A 19825-nucleotide genomic window follows, 5' to 3' on the forward strand; every position below is an offset into this window, starting at 1 on the left:
GCAGCCCACTTCGTTCTCATGCTGGAGAGACACTCTACACAGTCATTTGAAAAAAATATCCACATTCCACACCAAATTCAGTTTCTGTTCACAGACAGATCTTGCCTGTATACATGCCTGAGCTCCTCTGATAAAAGTCTAAGCTCCACATGAGATTGAGAAAGAGCCCTATCAACCACATACACGTTCAGCAACTGCAGAGACTACTTGACGTAAAGTATGCCCTTCTCAGATGATATGAGAAAACACATTAAATGAGAAAAGCATCTATATTATGTGAAATATGAGTACACTAAGTGGTAAAGTCCTACTGAGAGTTTATGACAACATTCCACACCCTGGATGGCAGACAGACGGAGATGATTGTTCTTCCCTGCACAATAGATAAGACAGATAAAGAGCTACTGCACTGGTGTGTTTTACTTTAGGTGCTCTATGAAAAAAGCAGCATCTCGGTTCAACACTACACTAGTCCTTTAAACCGCTAGGAACAATAAAAGCTAAAAGCCACAAATAATACGAATCATGATCCATGTGATAAAAAGAAAACCAAATGTAACCACAACTGTTTAAAAGTTTGGGGACAGTAAGATTCTTTTTTTGGAAAGTCATTAATACTTTTATTCAGAAAGAATGCATTAAATTGATCAAAAGATCATCAACCGAAGATACCTTTATAAAGATTTCTATTTCAAATAAATGCTGTTCTTTTGAACTTTCTATTCATCAAAGAACCCTGAAAAATTTATCATGGCTTCCACAAAAATATTAAGCAGCACAACTGTTTCCAACATTGATAATAATAAGAAATGTTTCTTGAGCCCCAAATCAGCATGATTTCTGAAGGGTCATGTGACACTGAAGACTTACGGCTGCTGAATATTTTGCTTAGCCATCAAAGGAATACATCATGTATTTAGAATGTATTAAAAACAGCTTTTTATTGTAATAATTTCACAATATTACTGTTTTTTTTTTTATCAAATAAATGCAGCCTTAGTGAACATGAGACTTTAAAAAAGTAAAAAAAAATAATCTTACAGACCCCCAAACTTTTGAATAGTTAATATACATTTTAATCTCATAATTTCTTAAAATAAATAAATAATTAGAAAATAATAATAAAATGTAAATAAATCTATTAGCATTGATATTTGAGACTAGTATGAACCATAAAATAACTTCCAGGTGGCTAAGTTAACTATAAACTTTATATTAGTTACAGCATTAATTTATGTTATGTTAATTTCAACATTTACCAAAATATTTCTAAAATCAAAAGATAATTCACTATGAACTAACATGAACAATTGTATTTTCATTAACAAGCATTAAAGAGGATTAAATAAATGCTGTAAAAAAATACATTGCTCATTGTTAGTTCATGTTAGCTAATGCATTAACTAATATTAAAAATGAGACCTTATTGTAGAACTACAGTGTCACTGATGTACTTAGTGTAGTGAAGCAGCTTTCTAGGAAACGACTGTTGCAATGGCTAAGCCCCGCTCAAGACAACTAAAATATCTGGGCAGGCCTTAACCTCTGCACACGGAAATATGCCAGCAGGAGTTTGCAGTCTCTCACTCTCTACTTATTGTCTTGCGTGTCAAGAGAATGTATTTGTGATACCTTGAGCTAGCAGATTATATTTCAAAAACTTGTATTCAGAATGAAACCACAATCTTCAGCACTGTGTCAAGAAGTCTGCAAAAATAGAAAATATTCCCAGGCATCCTCAATCTCCACAAACCACACTTTTTGGGAAACAGACCTATGAAATCCAGAGCTATAGTTTTAAGGAGGTTTTATGGGCCTGCTGAGGTTACACTGTATATCTTATGCAACAACGACCCACAACTTCCTTTTTAGGACAGATAGGCATTAAGCCTATATTGAGTAACATTTCCCACTTGATAACATATGGATCAACGACTTTTTGTTCATTTGAACATACATGCTGACCAGAATCAGAAATTAACCAGAGCTCAGGGAAAACTGCCTCCGGAAGTTACAAAAATATCCCAGGTATTTAAAATGTGGAGACACAGTAGATTTATCTGTTATTAACATTTGACATATTTTATAATATATATTCTAGGAGGTTCTACTCATAGATTCAGTATGGGTTTTGTTCCTGCACAGATACTGTAGTGACCTGCAGCTGTCATATATTGGTCTCAAAAGCATATTTTAATGTTCCATGTCTTATGATATCTCGTCTTATATGGATAATTTATAGCTTCATATTTAATTTCAAGACCTGATTCACACGTAATGGCCATAATTGAAACAGATTCAATTGAAGTTTTTGACATAAATGAAGAAAATTGTTTTTACATGGTTCGAAATAAAAATTAATACAAAACTTGCCAACATAAAGGTTATATATTTACATTAAACAAAAGTAATTTCTGACAATGATCATGCTCTCTGCTCAAAATTCAAAGATTGCAAATTGCAACCATGATCTATTCTGGTGTGTTGGTGTCCAATTTATCCATTTTACAGTCACAAATGGTTACATGTAAGAAATGTGTTAACAATTACCTTGACAACACAAAGGTTTATGTCATTAAAAGTAATCATACCACAGAACTGAATTCAGGTTGGTTTTACTCAATGGCCAAGCATTTCTATTGTTTGATATGTCATGTAATTTCAGAAGATGTCATGGGATACATCTTATTGTATTTGCCAATGTGCTTAAAAATCGGCCCATGCAAATAATTAGAGGCCGTATTTCACTAATATGCATTAAACTGTGATAAATGGTATAGGCTTTTGCAATAACACAGCAGCGAGTCTAAGTAGATAACGTTAGCCAATCCAGACCTGGAAATAGCGGTATTTTTCTAGATGCCTTCATGATTCCACTCCACATTTTACCTGATATTAAAACTACCATGAATTATATGTAGACCATAAATCTAAGTCTCTGCGGAATAACTCTTTTAAGTGTCTCTATACATTTCTTCTGGTTGCTTTAGTTCAACCGGCTTCGGACATTAGAGAAAAAGGGTCCGACTGAAAAAAAAAGCTAGTTAAAAAGCCATGGAACATGCGCGATAACATAAAATAATCGATGCGCATTCACAACACACGGAGAGATAAACTCACCGATCCTTTTGTCGTGCTCTTTTATTGCTTTTTCGGGTGTCTTCTTTTGTTTGCGAAAAAAATGCTATCAAGAATAGTCGGGTAGATTTTCCCGAGGCTAGAGACGGTGGTGGATAAAACACACGGACGGGAGACGACTGGGACCATAACTGCGATAATCGAAAAGCAAGCAGCAAAACGATGTGTCGATGAAATCGTAAACATTTTATATTTTGTATTTACATGGCCTACGATCCCCTCATCCCGTTGGCATTTCTTTCCCTGACGGCCGATATGGTCGCCAAGTGCAGCAGAGAAGAGAATCAGGAGAGGTGGTGGCAAAGCTGCTTTTGACTGACATCAAGGGACTCCAATTGCGCGAAGTTTTGTGTTCCGGCGGATACGGATGGGGAAAGACTTTGGAAGAAAGCGTCACTTCCCCGCTCGAATTCCAGCTAGTGATGGGAAATCTGAATCAATTCCGCAAATCGGTTCTTTTGAACAGTTGGTTTCAAAGAGTCAGTTCAAAAATGATTCAGACGTTCTTTTACGTAATTACGCCAAAACGTGGTGCCGACATCCCAACCGTAGGCACGTTTTGCAGTTTAATAGTGTTTCTTTATTATGTTTTATTATTAATTGCATAAGAAAACAATAAATAATATAGCCTACTTTGTGTAACTACTATTGTAGACTATTTCCGTTTAGTTTGTTACTTGCAGCCACAATTTAGCTAATTTAATAATTTTTCATTTGCTTTACGTACTAAAACGAATTCACATTTTTACAGGTTTTGCACGTTTTAATTCAATATTAAATTCAAAACTATTTCGTATGTTGATAAAACTAAATTGTAAACATATTTCAGTTCGTTTAATTTGTAAAATGGCTAGTATTAAAGTACACTAACTTACTTTTCACCTCATCAAATCCTCGGTTCACTTTGAGTAGTTCTTATTATCTGCTCAATCTGATCAGTTCACAGTTTACTGCTGCGAATCGGGCATGTCCGAACAATTTGAGTTCCCGGACCTATTCAGTTCGATAAACGAATCGTGGAGACAGCTGTGAACCGGTTCAACAGATGCATAAAAATAGAGAACCGATTCAAAAGATTGACTCGTTCACGATTCAGACGTCACTTAATCCAACCCAGACACAGTAGTGATGGACGACAGCCTCAGGATTTAGCTAGTTGCTTGAGTGGCAAGATATAAACACAAATTAACTGTCTGTACTGACAACATAAAAGCAAACGCACGCGATAGGATTGTAACTTGCATAACGTGTTTTGATTCTTTATCTAGTGTAGGCTAATGTAGGGCGATTATGTAACTAGAGACACGAGTAACCACAGTGACACTTGTAATTGCACACACAGGAAGAATAATCCGGACAAAACTTAAAGATTACTTTTGAAATCGTCGAAATGGTTCTACGTCGTGAAATGGCTAGGCTATGTCAAAAATTTGATTTACTGGATTTTGTTCAGTTGTGTTATATGTGGGATTTGTAGGTGTAATGAAATCTGCTTGAAATTGAAAAAGGGTAATGAAATCTACTCTGTAGACTTCATCATCTTAAAGAAAAAATGAAATTATACTAATAAAAATTAAAAATAGTGAACAAAGGTAATTGAAGTTAGCTGGTTGCCTTGACTGCTCTGGAGAAGAAGCTGAGAGAAAACTAAAGTCTTGACTATCATGTGAGTGAGTCTCCCTTTATCCCTGGTTCACTGCATGCAGTCATGTGACATGGTTGCATGTTGTGTGACAAAGGCAGGCTGTTCTTTAAAATCCCTCTGTAAGTCACAGTGTCAAATGCTGGCCTTTACAACTACATTGAAGTTCATGTGTGCTTGGACTCTAAACACCTCCTTTTCATCTCCTTACAGTAGATACTCAGCATGTGTGGCTTTGATATTCATATGGCTTTCTGGATTACAGAAGCATGCGACTTTAGAAAGTCCAAGTCAGCAATATTCACATGAGCAAGATTAGGCAAAAAACGTTCTCCCACCTTATTACGTGATACAACAGTGCTTAGTACGTATTGCTATATCTTTGGAAACATTTGGAAGGAATGTTTTAACGGTCACACTTTATTACAAGCTTTATTATGCCAACCTAATGAATGGAGGTATATAGAAACATGCATGTGAATCTCATGCAGTAGCTTTCATGCTTTGAGTTTAGTGCATTTAAAGCCCCCCACCTCCCATTTCATGCAAAGTTATTTTAATTCACCTTTATGGAATAATTATAAAGATCAATTTAAAAAGCGATATACTGCCCTCTACTGATTTAATTGGTTTAAAACATAAAGATGCCCCTTTTAACCATAACGCACACAAATCTGATGATGTATCTGTACATTGCATTGTACATTGTATGCAATTAATGATTGGTAGTCTGTTAATTCAGTTTATTCTGAGAAATTGCAGTGTAAATAATAGTGAATTTTGCTATTATGCTGTTGTTGTTTTTTTTGTTGTTGCTGCTGTTGTTTTTTTGTTTTTTTTTGCTATCTGGCAGTAAACCTTAATTTTCAGTTACTACGCCAGTCTATCAAAGGTAGGACTTTTAAAACAGAAAGTGAGTTGTTTTAATAAGATTTTTTATGGATATTTTAGATCAATGGCTGTTAACAGTCATTGCATATGCTTTAAGAATTCATGTGAATGAACTGAGAAATCATAAGATCTTTGGCTGAAATACAAATTCCACTGAATTAAGGCATGACACTAGAGTGAAAGGCAGCATTAAAGTAAGGAAATACAGTAATAGTATTTAATAATAATATTTAATAATATGCCAAGAAGAAACAGAGTCTGTATTTTACAAATGTGTTGCCATGAAACAGGACCAGATTTCTATACACTTTATTGTCTACTCTGTTGTGTGACATTATGATGCTGTTTTGGAATTTACACTTACACTACCTTTACTCTACTATTCAAATGTTTGGTGTAAGATTTTTTTAATGATTTTTTAACAAGAAGTCTCATGGCTGCACTTATTTGATCAAAAATACAGTAAAGAATATTATTGTGAAATATTATTACAATATACAAGTAAAGAACTGTTTTCTATTTAAATATATAATTTAAAATGTTACTTATTTCTGTGATAGCAATGCTCAATTACTCCAGTTTTCAGTGTCACATGATCCTTCAGAAAGCATTCTAATATGCTGATTTGGTGCTCAAGATTTCTTATTATTATCAATGTTGAAAACAGCTGTGGTACTTGACATTTTTGTGGAAACTATGATATATATTTTTTAGGATTCTTTGATAAACAGAAAGTAAAAAAAAACAGATATTTTTAAAATACATCTTTTGTAACAATGTAAAAGTATTTACTGTCACTTTTTTATCAACTGAATGCATCATTGCTCAATAAAAGTATTAATTTCTTTCCCAAAAAAAAAAAAAAAAAAAGATACTGTCCTCAAACATTTGAATGGTAGTGGACATTAAAAAGAATGACCATGATATTCTTCAAAATTCCTCTTTAAGTTAAACTGAAGAAATAGTCATACAGGTTTGGAATGACATTTCATTTTTAATTTTTTCACTTACTAAGGTCATACAGATTTACTCTTGTCTTATATCGCCACGTGCTGAACGTAGTTGATGCTGTATACAATACATGTTCTTGTGAAGGGAAGCTTCTGTTTCAGAACACATGGTTTCTCATATGGCCTGTATCTCAAGTGTGATCGACACAGCTTTCGTTCCTCTCGTCATGAGCGGATAAAAAAAGAGTCCTGTGCGTGAAGAAATTCTCCACGCTGATTTGCACAGATATCTTTTCCCACTCTCTAACATCTCCTGTATGGCCTTACATGTGTATGTAAATTGCAGTTCATTTGTACATCACAAACATGTTTCATAGACCCATTCTGGTCAGTTAAAATTTAATATACACTCTCAGAAGAAATGGTACAAAAGCTGTCACTGGGACAGTACCCTTTAAAAAGGTTCTAATATGGACCATTTAGGTACTAATATGCACCTTTTTTATAAGAAAGACCTATAATTGCCCTGCGATGGGCTTGCCAAGAAAGACATGTTCCTGGATGAACTTATTTTGTTGATCCTGGAACAACATTCCTGTCCGAAAATTTTGTCTTAAAGGGATAGTACACCCAAAAATGAAAATTCTGTCATCATTTACACACTCTCAGGTTGTTTCAAACCTATATAATTTTTTTTTTGTTATGTTGAACACAAAGGAAGATATTTTAAAGAATGTGGGAAACTGAACAGTTCTGGGGCACCATTGGCTTCCATAGTATTTTTTTTTTTTTACTACTATAGAAGTCAATGGTGCCCCAAAGCGGCCTGGTTACAAACTTTTTTCAAAATATCTTCCTTTGTGTTCAACAGAACAAAGACATTTTTACAGGTTTAGAACAACTTGAGGGTGAGTAAATGATGACAGAATTTTAATTTTTGGGTGAACTATCCCTTTAACCCTATCCCCACCTCTAAACCTAACCCTACTCATAAGTTAACCCTACAATCAGAGGGAAATGATAGGTGAATAACACTGATGTAGAAGCTGTAAGCCTAAACTTGACATAAACTGTAAACTTGTCCCTCAAATCTGATTGGTTGATTGGAATGTTGTAGTATTTGGTGAAATAACGTTCACCAACACAACATATGGTTAGAGGTTTGGAAAATGGATGGATGGAGATACTTTACTTTTTAAAAAATTCTCATGCAGGGTAGATCTTGGTTTCAAAAAAAGCTTTTGAACATTTTCACCATTATGGCCCACAAAACAGATACAGTTCATTAAGGACACATGAAAGTCATGAAAACTAAGTTTACTACTACTAAAATTACTAAAACTGAAATAAAAATATATTAAAGCTTAATAGATATAGTAAAAAAAACTAATAAAAATTAAAATAAAAATGACAAAAAATAAAGGCTAATTCAAAATATTAATAAATACTATAAATAAATAAAAATAACACCAATCCTTGTTTTATTGTTCATTCTAGAGTTTTTTTTTTTTTTTTTTTTAAATATGAGAATTAAGAATTAATTAAACAACTATGTTAAATGCACAAAGAAAAAGGTTTTATGTAGCTGTTAAATAATTAATTTGGCAAAATCTTAAAGTGTGTATATCAACCCACTAATGCATGCAGGATTTTTTTAACAATCGGTTAGAAACTCTTCCTCTGTTCATGCACATGGGTCGTGAACAGCCCACAAAGCCTGGGGGGCAAGCATTTTGTTCACCTGGTCTCCAGAGTAACGGCTTATTTGATCTTCTTGCATGGATGCTGTGATTCATGCCATGCTCTGATATCTTGATCTTGTCATACACTGATGACGTCAGGGCTGTTAAAATCAGAACAGCATAACCCTTGCACAATGTCAAAGCAGGTCTACATTAAGCAGAGCACACAGCAGGCCTTGCCACTTGTGATGGGAATCCTGGCTCTTTTTAGTGAGCCATGCAGATCCTTCTTTTTAGCTCATCTATGAGAGCCGATTCTTTTGGCTCCCAAATGCATTCACACTTACTGGCTTTAACAAATCAGAAAAATTTAGAATTGTACTAAACCACATGATTTCCAGAATACCATAATTTTACATTATTAAATAATGCAAAAATATCAAACATTATTACTAAACATATGATTTAAATTGAACTATCCAAAACACACCATTGCAAAATCACACTCAGAACAAAGTGTGCCATATAACAAATAAAACGTAAATAGCCTGTCCAAAACAGCTGCATTAGTATTAACAGTGAACACTGTTGTAGCAACTCATAATGTAATAACAAAGCATAATGTAAAAACTGCACATGATGTAATAAGTATTATTAATGTAATAAAATGTTCATAATGTAATTATTTTCTCAGAACATAATAAATCTTGAGCTCATAATGTAATAACAAGACTAATCGACTTCAATGCTCTGCCATGACGATTTAAGCTTGATGTCGACTAGTCGCTGATTTTGACACCAACAACATGGCCACCTTGCAGAAGACCTTCATACTGTTTTGACTTAAAGGTTTAGTTCACTTTAAAATGAAAATTACCCCAAGCTTTACTCACCCTCAAGCCATCCTAGGTGTATATGACTTTCTTCTTTCTGATGAACACAATCTGAGTTATATTAATAAATATACTGATGCATCAAAGCTTTATAATGGCAGTGAACGGGACCAACGAGTATGAAGCTCAAGAAAGTACATTCATCCACATCCATCCATCACGTGGCTCCAGGGGGGTTAATAAAGGCCTTTTGAAGCGAAGCAATGTGTTTGTGTAAGAAAAATATCCATATTTAACAAGTTATGAAGTAAAATATCTAGCTTCTGCCAGACCGCCTTCCATATTCAACTTAAAAAAAAAGCGGAACTGACGTTGCGTCAGTTAAGCTCTTTTCACAGTTGAATATGGAAGGCGTAGGATGTAGCATAGGTGTTTTGAACTGCGAGAGGCATTACTTTCTTCGTAAGTTGAATAGATATTTTACTTTATAACTTGTTAAATATGGATATTTTTCACAAACACATTGCTGTGGAAATATAGATATCAGACAGTCCATTAAGAGATGAGACATGCTGACAGATAAAATAAATACATGATTGTGATAGCCTACATATGATTTGTCTGATTTCTTCAAGCCGTCGTATTTACCATGGTACCTTGGTAATAGCGCGCATAGTCATAACCACTCCCTCAAGCCCAGGCTGGCCCGCTTTGGACCAAGGTATTCGGCGGGCCGAAAAACCCTGGCCATTGGCCCCAAGGAAGCCCCAACAAGGCACGATCAAGCCCCGGAAGTGACAGTGGAAACGCGACTGGCCCTGGCACGCACTAGCACGCCCGCTTTAGGCCCGATAGTGGAAACACGGCTATTGTTTCCCGTTCACCACAATTATAAAGCTTGGATGCGTATTTATCAATATAACTCTGATTGTGTTCATCAGAAAGAAGAAAGTCAAATACACCTAGGATGGCTTGAGGGTGAGTAAAGCTTGGGGTAATTTTCATTATAAGTGAACTAATCCTTTAACATACTATATATTTTCTAACTGATCAGACTTAATGGTTTTCGTATAAATTACAATCAAAACTCCAAGAAATCCCATAGATTTACATTGGTTGTAATAGGCCTACTAATGCTAGAGTGGGCCATATGATAAGAAATCTTTGAAGTCCACTTTTACATAAGCTAAAATGACAAATAAATGCATACACCGAGAGCGCTCCACATGTTATGTTTGTTTATACCAGCTGTATAGGCTATTGATCTGGTGAATGCACGTTTTAAACAGTTTATTGTACAGTTAAGTTAATCGCCGTTCTAAACTAATGCGCACACATACAGACAGTAGCTCGCACATCACGTGCAGATCGCGTACACAGAAACATTCAGGAGCGCAGAAACTTACTAATAAAATATTTTAAAACTGAAAAGTTCTAGCATATATCCCTTTCGGTTTTTGAAGAATTACTAAAACCCACAGCTTCACTAGTAGAGAGACTCTATTCACACACGCAATCTCTCTCTCGCTAATGCATTCAAATAGTCTAAATGTAATCTTATGCGCTATCTGTATCTGATTAAGAATGAGCAGAAATCTTTAAGAAATATAATTAAGACCCATAGACAATAAAAGAACTGATAAAAAATAAGCTGTTATGTAGGCTAGGAGCAATGGGCAGCACTGTGTCGAGTCCGGGCTCGAGATTCAGGTTTCTCAAGCCATCATCAAAGTTTGTTCACAAACTTTAGCCTCTTGCAAATTGTGGCATGTTGCAAGGCATGTTGACGTCATCAGCGATTAGTCGACGTTGACTCGTCTTTAATCACATAACAATAGACTTCAAAAAATCTGAGGTTGTTCGACATCTACATTGTAATAGCTTTATTAAACAAAAACATTTGTATTCCCTTAAAGTACATTTTTAAAAATCTAAATCCAGTCTTAAACTAATGTTGATATTATTACTGTACATTAGACACTTGAATTAGGCTTTAGTTAAGAGAATATTAAATGTTTTAATTTGTCAACAAAAAGGTATATTATTAAATGAAAAACAATGTACAATACCAACATTGTGTATAAGGTATATGTTGTAAATAAATAACTCACAGTAATGTAATACTTATTACATTATGTGCAGTTATTACAAAATGCCTTGTTTTTACATGAGTTGCTACAATTGTCCTGTATGTGCATGTCACACCTGACCTGAAACGGTTTATCTCTTGAATTCCATTGTGATGTTTCCAAGGAACAAATAATTATTTTGGTCAGTCAGCCACCTTTCCAGTTCACCTCTAAAAGGTCAGTCTAACCAGAGCTCTACATCATCACAAGAAAAAACAAAACAAAAAGGGGTCATGTGACGCAATATATTGATGCAATGAAGCTGCTTAGTTATTTTTGTACAATGCATAAAGGAATAATCTCCTTTTGGTTATGATCTTGGATTGTGTGTTCTTTTGTACTTTCTGAGCAAGTTCATTTGAGTATAATGGAACTTTGTAAGTAAAATTTGCATAATTCCAAAACATTCATGTTAATTTATATAGCATAATTCATTCACTGTTCATGCATTCAATAATTTATTCATTCATTCTTTCATTTTTTTATGAAATAAAAGTCTAGCTGCATACAGTCATGATATAACCCACTGTAAACTATCCCAAGATTTTTTTAAAGCACCTTATCAGCCCACGCCTGACGTTCACATGACTGAATTTCAAGCAAAAATCACAAGAAAACTGACCTTTTTTGGGGAAACGAGCTTTGTCACAGAGATCAGTCTTGGATATGCTGGTGTGAGGAATAACCCTATTTTTAATATTTTTTTAGTCATATGATTTCAACAAATAAGAAAAAATACAACCTTAAAAACTTTTTTCAATGGACGATCTCTTTGATCAGGTTTTGCCTACATTATGGGAACCAAATGATAGAAATATAGGAATATGAGGAAATTAGGACTTAATAAACATACAAATTAATGATTAAATGTTTTAATATTCAAAAAAGTTTTGTGTGATGGTTAGATTTAGGGGTAGAGGACATCAAATATCATAAGCTCAGTATTATACACAATAGATGTCAATTGGAAGTCCCTATGTGTAGGTCTATTAGTGTGCACCTTTTAAATTAATAGGTCTTTGCCACTGAAAATTATAGCCATTTCACAACAACAAAGACAAACAAACACTATTAGGTCGAATTATTATTATTACTATTATTATTTTGATTATCAGGCTATTGTTTTAAACTTTCTAAGAATTTGACATGTCTAATAGGCTACAGCTTATGGGGTCTAGCTTATATGAACACGTGAGGTCATATGCTCAGACGTTTGACGCTCATTTGGGTCTTTACATTAAGACTAGTAAATCATGAATCAGTTTCCGCCGTTTGCATGACTGTAACGTATTATTAAATTACACCCCATAAAAAGGGTGTGACGTGTAAAACATAACGGAGCGCGTGCTCACACTAAATACCGACGTGCTCAATTGGACACAGCGATAGTGAAGGGCTCCTATAAATGCCACACTGAGTGGGAGAAACTTAGACTGCAACTGAATCTCAGCTCAGAGCATCACGACGATCACTCGCCGGTTGCAAATTTGAAAGAATAGACATCTGATTTCATTTACTACTATATTTTTCTTTTGAATTAAATATTAATAGTAATAATTTATTCTCTTTTAAATAGTAGCCTAATTTAAAGTACATTCAATGGAATACCAAAAGGCGGCAGAATTGAACGGTTTATGCAATGGTAAAATTGTCACAGAGTATCTCTGCCGTAATGGCTTTAGCGAGTTGACAGTCGACACGAAAAAAGTCGCTGTCCAGCACAAAAACGAAACATCCCGGAAAGAGGCGGAGGATGAGTCGCGGTTACCTGCTCTCGAGGCGGCATACACAACCATCCTGCGAGGTCTGGGAGAGAACACTGACCGGCAGGGTCTCCTCAAAACCCCTCTCCGTGCAGCTAAGGCAATGCAGTTCCTGACCAAAGGCTACCACGAGACCATCTACGGTAACTAGGCTATTATTTGGCATATTGTTATTATTATTCAGAGAATAATGGTATTATACAGTTTCACTCGATTTCTACGATTTCGTTTTGCATACAGGGATTTCAAACGGCGTTTTAGCAATTACAAAGTAAGATTACAAGTTAGCCAGCAGACACCGGTTTCGAAATCACTTCCACCGGAGGAGGTTACTATAGCAACAGCAGCTATGCTGCTTGAACACTTCCAGCTAGGATAGGCTACGCTCATTATTTGTTTCTTTATTATACGATTACACTTCAGAAATACACCTCAAAATAAAAAAATATACCACGTGTTTAAAATGTCTTTGAAGTAACCATGAAGTCAAAATGGCTTAAGGACTGTATTTTTTTCTGTGAAACAAAAGTTAAATGTGTCTAGAATTGTTATCCTAGTTTCCAGTAACGCTGGGATAAATTATAAACCAAGTATGAAAAATGTCCAGAGTTTTCATGTTATTTGATTTTTAACAAAAATTTAATTTGCCCCACAGGTGGGGTAAAAATGCCCCCACCCCACTCTGACAAAGCAATTTGCTTTCTACATTTACACCAAAATCAAAGTACAATCAGTTTTAGCTTAAAATTAAAAAGACAAGACAAAACAATTGATAAATATTAATTTATTAATGAACCATGCTGAAAATAAACTTATTTGAAAAATATTGTTAGCTTATGTTTACTGGCTAGCTAACTAGATAGCTGGTGCTACTGCTAACTTGAGGTACTTTTTAAATATAAAGTCCAAATATTTTTATTCAACCACCTAGTTAAATTACATTTGATGGAAAAACAAAGGATGTGATGTTCAGAACATGGTAACTACAGTAATTAGGATGGGGGCGTTAAAGTGGCTGGGGGCATTTTACCACACAGACTAGCTTTGAAAAAAAAAAAAATGCCAATAGCAATAGCAAACAACAATGATCCAACAATCCAACCAATTCCTAATGGACAAAATCAAGTCCTGCCCCAAATTTTCTTGTTTGAGAAACTGTTTCACTTAGATATACATCACAAAAGTAAGAAAAGACTATCGCAACTTCCCTTTCATTCCCTTTCATAGCTAACTGTGCTAGGGCCCCACATAATGCCAGTTATTAGCTCATCTCCAATTGGGTTTTTATTAGTTATATTTATGTATTTGAATGTAGCCCAAAATGATGATAACATTGATTAAATAAAATTGTTTATCATTCTGATCCAAATACAGTATGCAATGTTTAGGCAGTCTTTTTACCCATTAGTGTGTCTGACAATTCCACTACTTTGATGAAGGGTTGTATAATTTACTTATACGTCATTCTGGAATTACTCAATTAGTCAACATCAGATGCTGAAAGCAAGAGCTTCAATAGTCTGATTGGTGTTAAGGGCTACTTAAACTAATCACTTTAGTATTTGCCTCTCTCCTGAACTGACCTGATTTATGAGAGGGTTTTAATGTGGAAATTGTGTCTGGTATGTGTTAAGCAATTAACTTTTGTATATATTTTTTCATATTCTACAGATGTACTAAATGATGCCATATTTGATGAGGACCACGAGGAGCTAGTTATTGTGAAAGATATTGACGTGTTTTCACTTTGTGAACATCATCTAGTACCATTTTTTGGCAAGGTATGTCTCAATATCTGCTGATAACGTCAATGATTGTAATGCTTTTAGCCACTCAGTTCATCATGTTAATGTTATGCTTGATGTTGCAGTGCTAGACAAGGCTGTTTCATGGGTTGTGAGGGGATCATTGATGCATACATTTGTCTAGGCCTGGGAGAGTGCTTATAGTGCTGGCAGGTCAATGGGTACTTTTCAATGAGCAATAAACTGAGTAAATTTTTTTATGTTAATTAATCTGTAGGTTCACATAGGATATCTGCCAAGTAAAAAGGTTGTTGGCCTCAGTAAGCTTGCAAGGTGAGTATATATATATAACACACACACACACACACACACACACAATTTAGTGTGCCAGTCTCAGACAGTCTATAAAGGGCCTTGTTCTCACATCAGAGTGGGACTGAAAAAGTGAACATATTAGTTACAAGTGGCTGAGTTCTTCTGTTATCACAGCCCATTCACTTGAAGCTTAGATCCAAAGCCTGGCACAGTATCCTGCCCCATCTGAAAAACGCCAGACTAGCTGACCTCTGGCGCTGAGGAAATCCCCCTCAACTCCCACCTCCACTGTTCGGTGGTTGGGTTGTGGGAACCATTAACATTGCTGCCCTCACAAAATATCATGTGCAGCTTAGTGCTTCCTTTGCCTGAGTAAAATATGCCCAGACTTCATTTGCCACTATTCATCAGCTGCATTTATATCTATTACTAATCTTAATCACTAAATTGTCTAGAATATTTACCAATTACACTATAGTTATATATAAAAAAAACATGCAAGAATATTCTGCTAATATTGTCATTCCTTGCTCTTAAGGAAATAGCTACCTATTAAAATGGCTGTTTGATAAGTGCAACATTTTTGGTTGTTGGTGTGTTTTAACTTGCGCACTATTAATTTTGTCCCTCTTTAGGATCGTTGAAATCTACAGTCGCAGACTTCAAGGTAATTATCAGAAGATATCTAGATACTTACCAAAAGGGAGATTGACCTACACTACCATTCAAAAGTTTGGGTTTTGTAAGATTTCTATTTAGAAATTAATACTTTTATTCAGCAAGGATGCATAAAATTGATCAAAAGTGACATTTGTAATGTTACAAATAAATCTAGTGCTGTTTTATATATAAAAATAAATAAAATATATCAAAAAAATATAAAAAATATATCAAAAATCTTACTGACTTCTGAATGATAGTATAGGCATCGTTACTTAGAAAATGTTGCACATAGTCCTGTATTTTCAGTGCTAGCATCTCTCAGTCTCATACCTTACTATTGAATCCATGCTGCCCCTCATCTGTGTTTCTTCCTCAGTGTTTTACTGTTAATTTTGCTTATTGCAGTTCAAGAACGCCTAACAAAGCAAATAGCAATGGCAATCTCTGAGGCCTTGCAGCCTGTCGGTGTGGCAGTCGTCATTGAGGCAGCGTAAGTAGACCTATTTGAAAGACAAAACACTGTCTTATAAAACATTTGATCAGATTATGTACAATTATCTGTATGTAAACACACACCTAATACTGTAATATATCCTAGTCTCTCTCAAATATTAACACAATCAATGCAATTAGATTCATGTAACTTCAAAGCTCAGAATACAGTACTTTGATTCAGCTTCTGCTAAGTGACTGTCATGGTTGATGATTTATTCATACAATACAATGAGCATGAAAATGTGTATTTCAAATGTTATTTGTGACCTGAATGGAGGTTTGTTGTTGTAGTCACATGTGCATGGTCATGCGTGGAGTGCAGAAGATGAACAGCCGTACTGTGACCAGCGCCATGCTGGGTGTATTCAGAGAGGACCCGAAGGCCCGAGAGGAGTTCCTCGCCCTGACAAAAAGTGCATAGTGATCACACTTACCTGTGCCAACTCCATCAGTGTGTTTACAGTCAAACAGGTCAATGATTTTTCTCTACGTTTGAAACCCTCCATGGTGCTAAGAGAATCTCACTGAGCCCGAGCTGTAGATCTGTCCACCAGCTGCTGAAGCACAGCTGTATTGCCAACAGCTGAAACTCACTGTTTGCATATACTGAAATATAAAATGTGAATATTGAAGGATCAGTGTTACTACATGAACTACTACTTTTGAGAAAAAGACCTGCCACTGAATCATTCACACAGTTGCCTTAAAACTGATAGAATTAGTATTATATGTGTCATTTCTATTATCTCACTTGTTATTAACAATTACTAAATTAACATATTGCCTCAGATACTTGTTTAACATTATTAATTTTTGCAAAATGAAGATATTAGAACTAATTTGTATATAAATTTTAAAAACATTTTTTGTCATATACTCTGATTAGATAATATTCAAAGGATTATAAGCCAACATGATGAATAATTTATACTTATATAAGTCAATGAAAGGTTCTTTGTGATATATCTGGGGAATCATTTGTATGTGGTTAGAAATAATCAACATTGCCACTGAGATATTGCTTTTTTTTTTTTTTACATAATATATAGGTCTGAATTGTATAAAACAAAACAAAACATTTGTCAACTATGCCAACTAAAACATTAAAGCACCATTTATGGAATGCATTGGTCTGTTTTCTTATGCAAAAGACTGATTTCTGCAAGATGTCACAATTTTATTTTGCATTTTATTTTGTATTTACAGAGGCAAAAACAGTCTCACGTTGGTACAGGAGTCAATTCTTAATTTATTTGATCTTAAGGGAATGATATTATACAGTATCTAAGTATTGCTATGTTGTGCCTTCTTGCACTTAAAAATATGGCAAAACAATCAAACAGACTGTAAGAAAATCCGCAACGGTCTGGGTGGGTTCAAGAGACATCTAAAAGAAATCCAAAACTATATAATTTCAAATGATAACTGAAAAAGGAAACGACAAACAGATTTCCAGAAAACATCTGCAACAGTGTTCACAAAAAGAACCAATGGCGGGACAGTAAGAAGTGGAAACAGGCTATAAACATCACTGTACACTGAGCTTGTAGCGGTCTTATATTGGCAGGTCACTGTCTACTTGTTTCATATTTACATTAGAATCTGCTGTAGTGACACTGCCTTGGAAACGATAGAAAAAAATATAACTTCAAACAAGAGAGATAATATCTATATTTTTCTTAATTGGGGAAGAGGTGACATTTAAAAGTCAAAGTCTAAAGTTGAATAAGGTCCAATGACTAATAAGCCTAAAAAGAGAAATAAATTATCATGAAGAGAACTGATTTTTTTCATTATGCTTGGTAGTATTAAAAATGATAAATTATTTACTAAAAAAATGAATAAGAACATTTACAAAACATGTTCTCCAGCAAATATACTTAAAGAAGGCATCTACATTGTTCAAACAGTGCAAGCCAATATATTGCTCTAAGGTTAAGTGAGAGAAAAATACCATGGACATATTTTCAAATAAATACAGTCATAATCCAGTACACTTCTTTGGCAGCACTTTTACACAAAACACTGCAAATTAAACTCTTTTGTGAAGTTAAATGATCATTCTCAACACATGGAAGAGTCAACATAATCATTCACAAACATTGCCTTCTCAGCTAAACACGAAAACCTCCAGAAAAAGATAATAAATCAAACTGAGGTCTGTTTGTAGTTCTTGGTGTCAAGAACCTTCTTCCCACACATGGCACAAATTCCTGCAAAGTAGAAAGAGAGGGTGGTGAGAACATATAGATGTGTGGCGGAAACAAAACCGCATCTCAGCGCTAGCCGTCTCACCTTTCTTGTAGGCACATCCCTGGCAGTAGTGTGAACCAGACTGATGGACAGAGCTTTTGCATATTCTGCAAGTGGCAAATCCAGATTTCCCATAAGGATCAAACCTGTCAAAATGACATACATATTTTCACGATGTTCATCATAACTCACATTTAAGGTTGGCATGAAATGGAAGTTGTGATAGTGTTTTCTTCCTTATTGTAACATATCTGAGTGGAACAGCTTCTTGAACAAGACTAAAAATTATGAGGGAACTTAAAAAAATTATGATGTGCACGGATAAATTATTTAGAATAAATCAATTTTGATTTAATGGGGACTAAAGATTATGAGGGAACTTAAAATTATGATGTGTACGGATAAATTATTTAGAATAAATACTGCAATATCCCGTAAAAAATAAGAATTGTCGATTTTGATTTCATGGTGACTTTGCATGCATTACAATAAATACTGACCCAATAATACAATAAATATTATGATTTTTAAGCAATTCCAAGCAACACACCTGGCTTTCTTTGATGTCAGCATTTTATTTTCATTAAGCTTTCGACCACCACTCTCTGTAATATAATAGTTTTCAGGTTAGTATTCGGTGTTGACGAAGCATAAATACAAATGCAAATGGGAAGATCACAAAAAGCATGATCCAAGCTTTAATCCAACTTGCCTGTTGTGTTTCTAGCCCCATCTTTCCACGTATCAGGGGTGATGACTCGCCCCAGTTTCTTCTCACCTGCGGGGAACATCAAAACATGCTTGACTTGACGTCAGTTTATACATATTAATTGTTATCATCGTCGAAATACAGACGACGTTCATTACAGCAGACTGTTTTGTTTCCGAGTTCTCTTGCTAGTGTGATCTTGCTAGCGACCCAAAGCTACTGACTATACATACGAATTACAATATTAATGACTTAGACATTTGTGTACAATATGATTTACAATATGATTTATAATGGTACTACTTACACTTCTCGCAAACCATCTTCAAATGTGTCACAAAATCGTAGCTATCACGTCTAGATACTTCGCAGTTGTAAAAACGAAGCTAGACACACTGCTTAGCCTTCAGTGACGTATTATGAACTATTGTCAAAATAAAGGTCCTGACAAACGTCGCTCAATCTAGTTGTCTTTAGTAGCAAGAAGCACGTAAAATAGTGTGTAAGATGTTGAGAAGTAATAATAATAATAACAAAAAAAAAAACTAAATATATATAATAAAAATAAATATTATTGGTTAAATAGTTTTTATTAGTAGAATCTTTTATTATGTTTT

The 19825-nt window shown here is 34.8% G+C and overlaps 2 protein-coding genes across 2 annotated transcripts; one reads left to right on the forward strand and one right to left on the reverse strand.

The window, feature by feature from the left end:
• The first annotated feature begins 11226 nt into the window (after positions 1 to 11226).
• Positions 11227 to 17526, forward strand: LOC127523656 (GTP cyclohydrolase 1-like). Its single transcript, XM_051914629.1, has 6 exons — positions 11227 to 13171; positions 14700 to 14809; positions 15051 to 15106; positions 15724 to 15755; positions 16157 to 16241; positions 16538 to 17526. The coding sequence occupies exons 1-6, from the start codon at positions 12865 to 12867 to the stop codon at positions 16665 to 16667; spliced, it is 720 nt and encodes a 239-aa protein (XP_051770589.1). The 5' UTR covers positions 11227 to 12864; the 3' UTR covers positions 16668 to 17526.
• Positions 17416 to 19670, reverse strand: LOC127523660 (cysteine-rich PDZ-binding protein). The gene is made up of 5 exons (XM_051914632.1): positions 19516 to 19670; positions 19212 to 19277; positions 19050 to 19104; positions 18542 to 18645; positions 17416 to 18459 (listed from the first exon to the last, which is right to left on the reverse strand). The coding sequence occupies exons 1-5, from the start codon at positions 19529 to 19531 to the stop codon at positions 18395 to 18397; spliced, it is 306 nt and encodes a 101-aa protein (XP_051770592.1). The 5' UTR covers positions 19532 to 19670; the 3' UTR covers positions 17416 to 18394.
• Positions 19671 to 19825: the final 155 nt, after the last annotated feature.

Source organism: Ctenopharyngodon idella, chromosome 12 (assembly GCF_019924925.1).
Source record: "Ctenopharyngodon idella isolate HZGC_01 chromosome 12, HZGC01, whole genome shotgun sequence".
Taxonomy (NCBI): domain Eukaryota; kingdom Metazoa; phylum Chordata; class Actinopteri; order Cypriniformes; family Xenocyprididae; genus Ctenopharyngodon; species Ctenopharyngodon idella.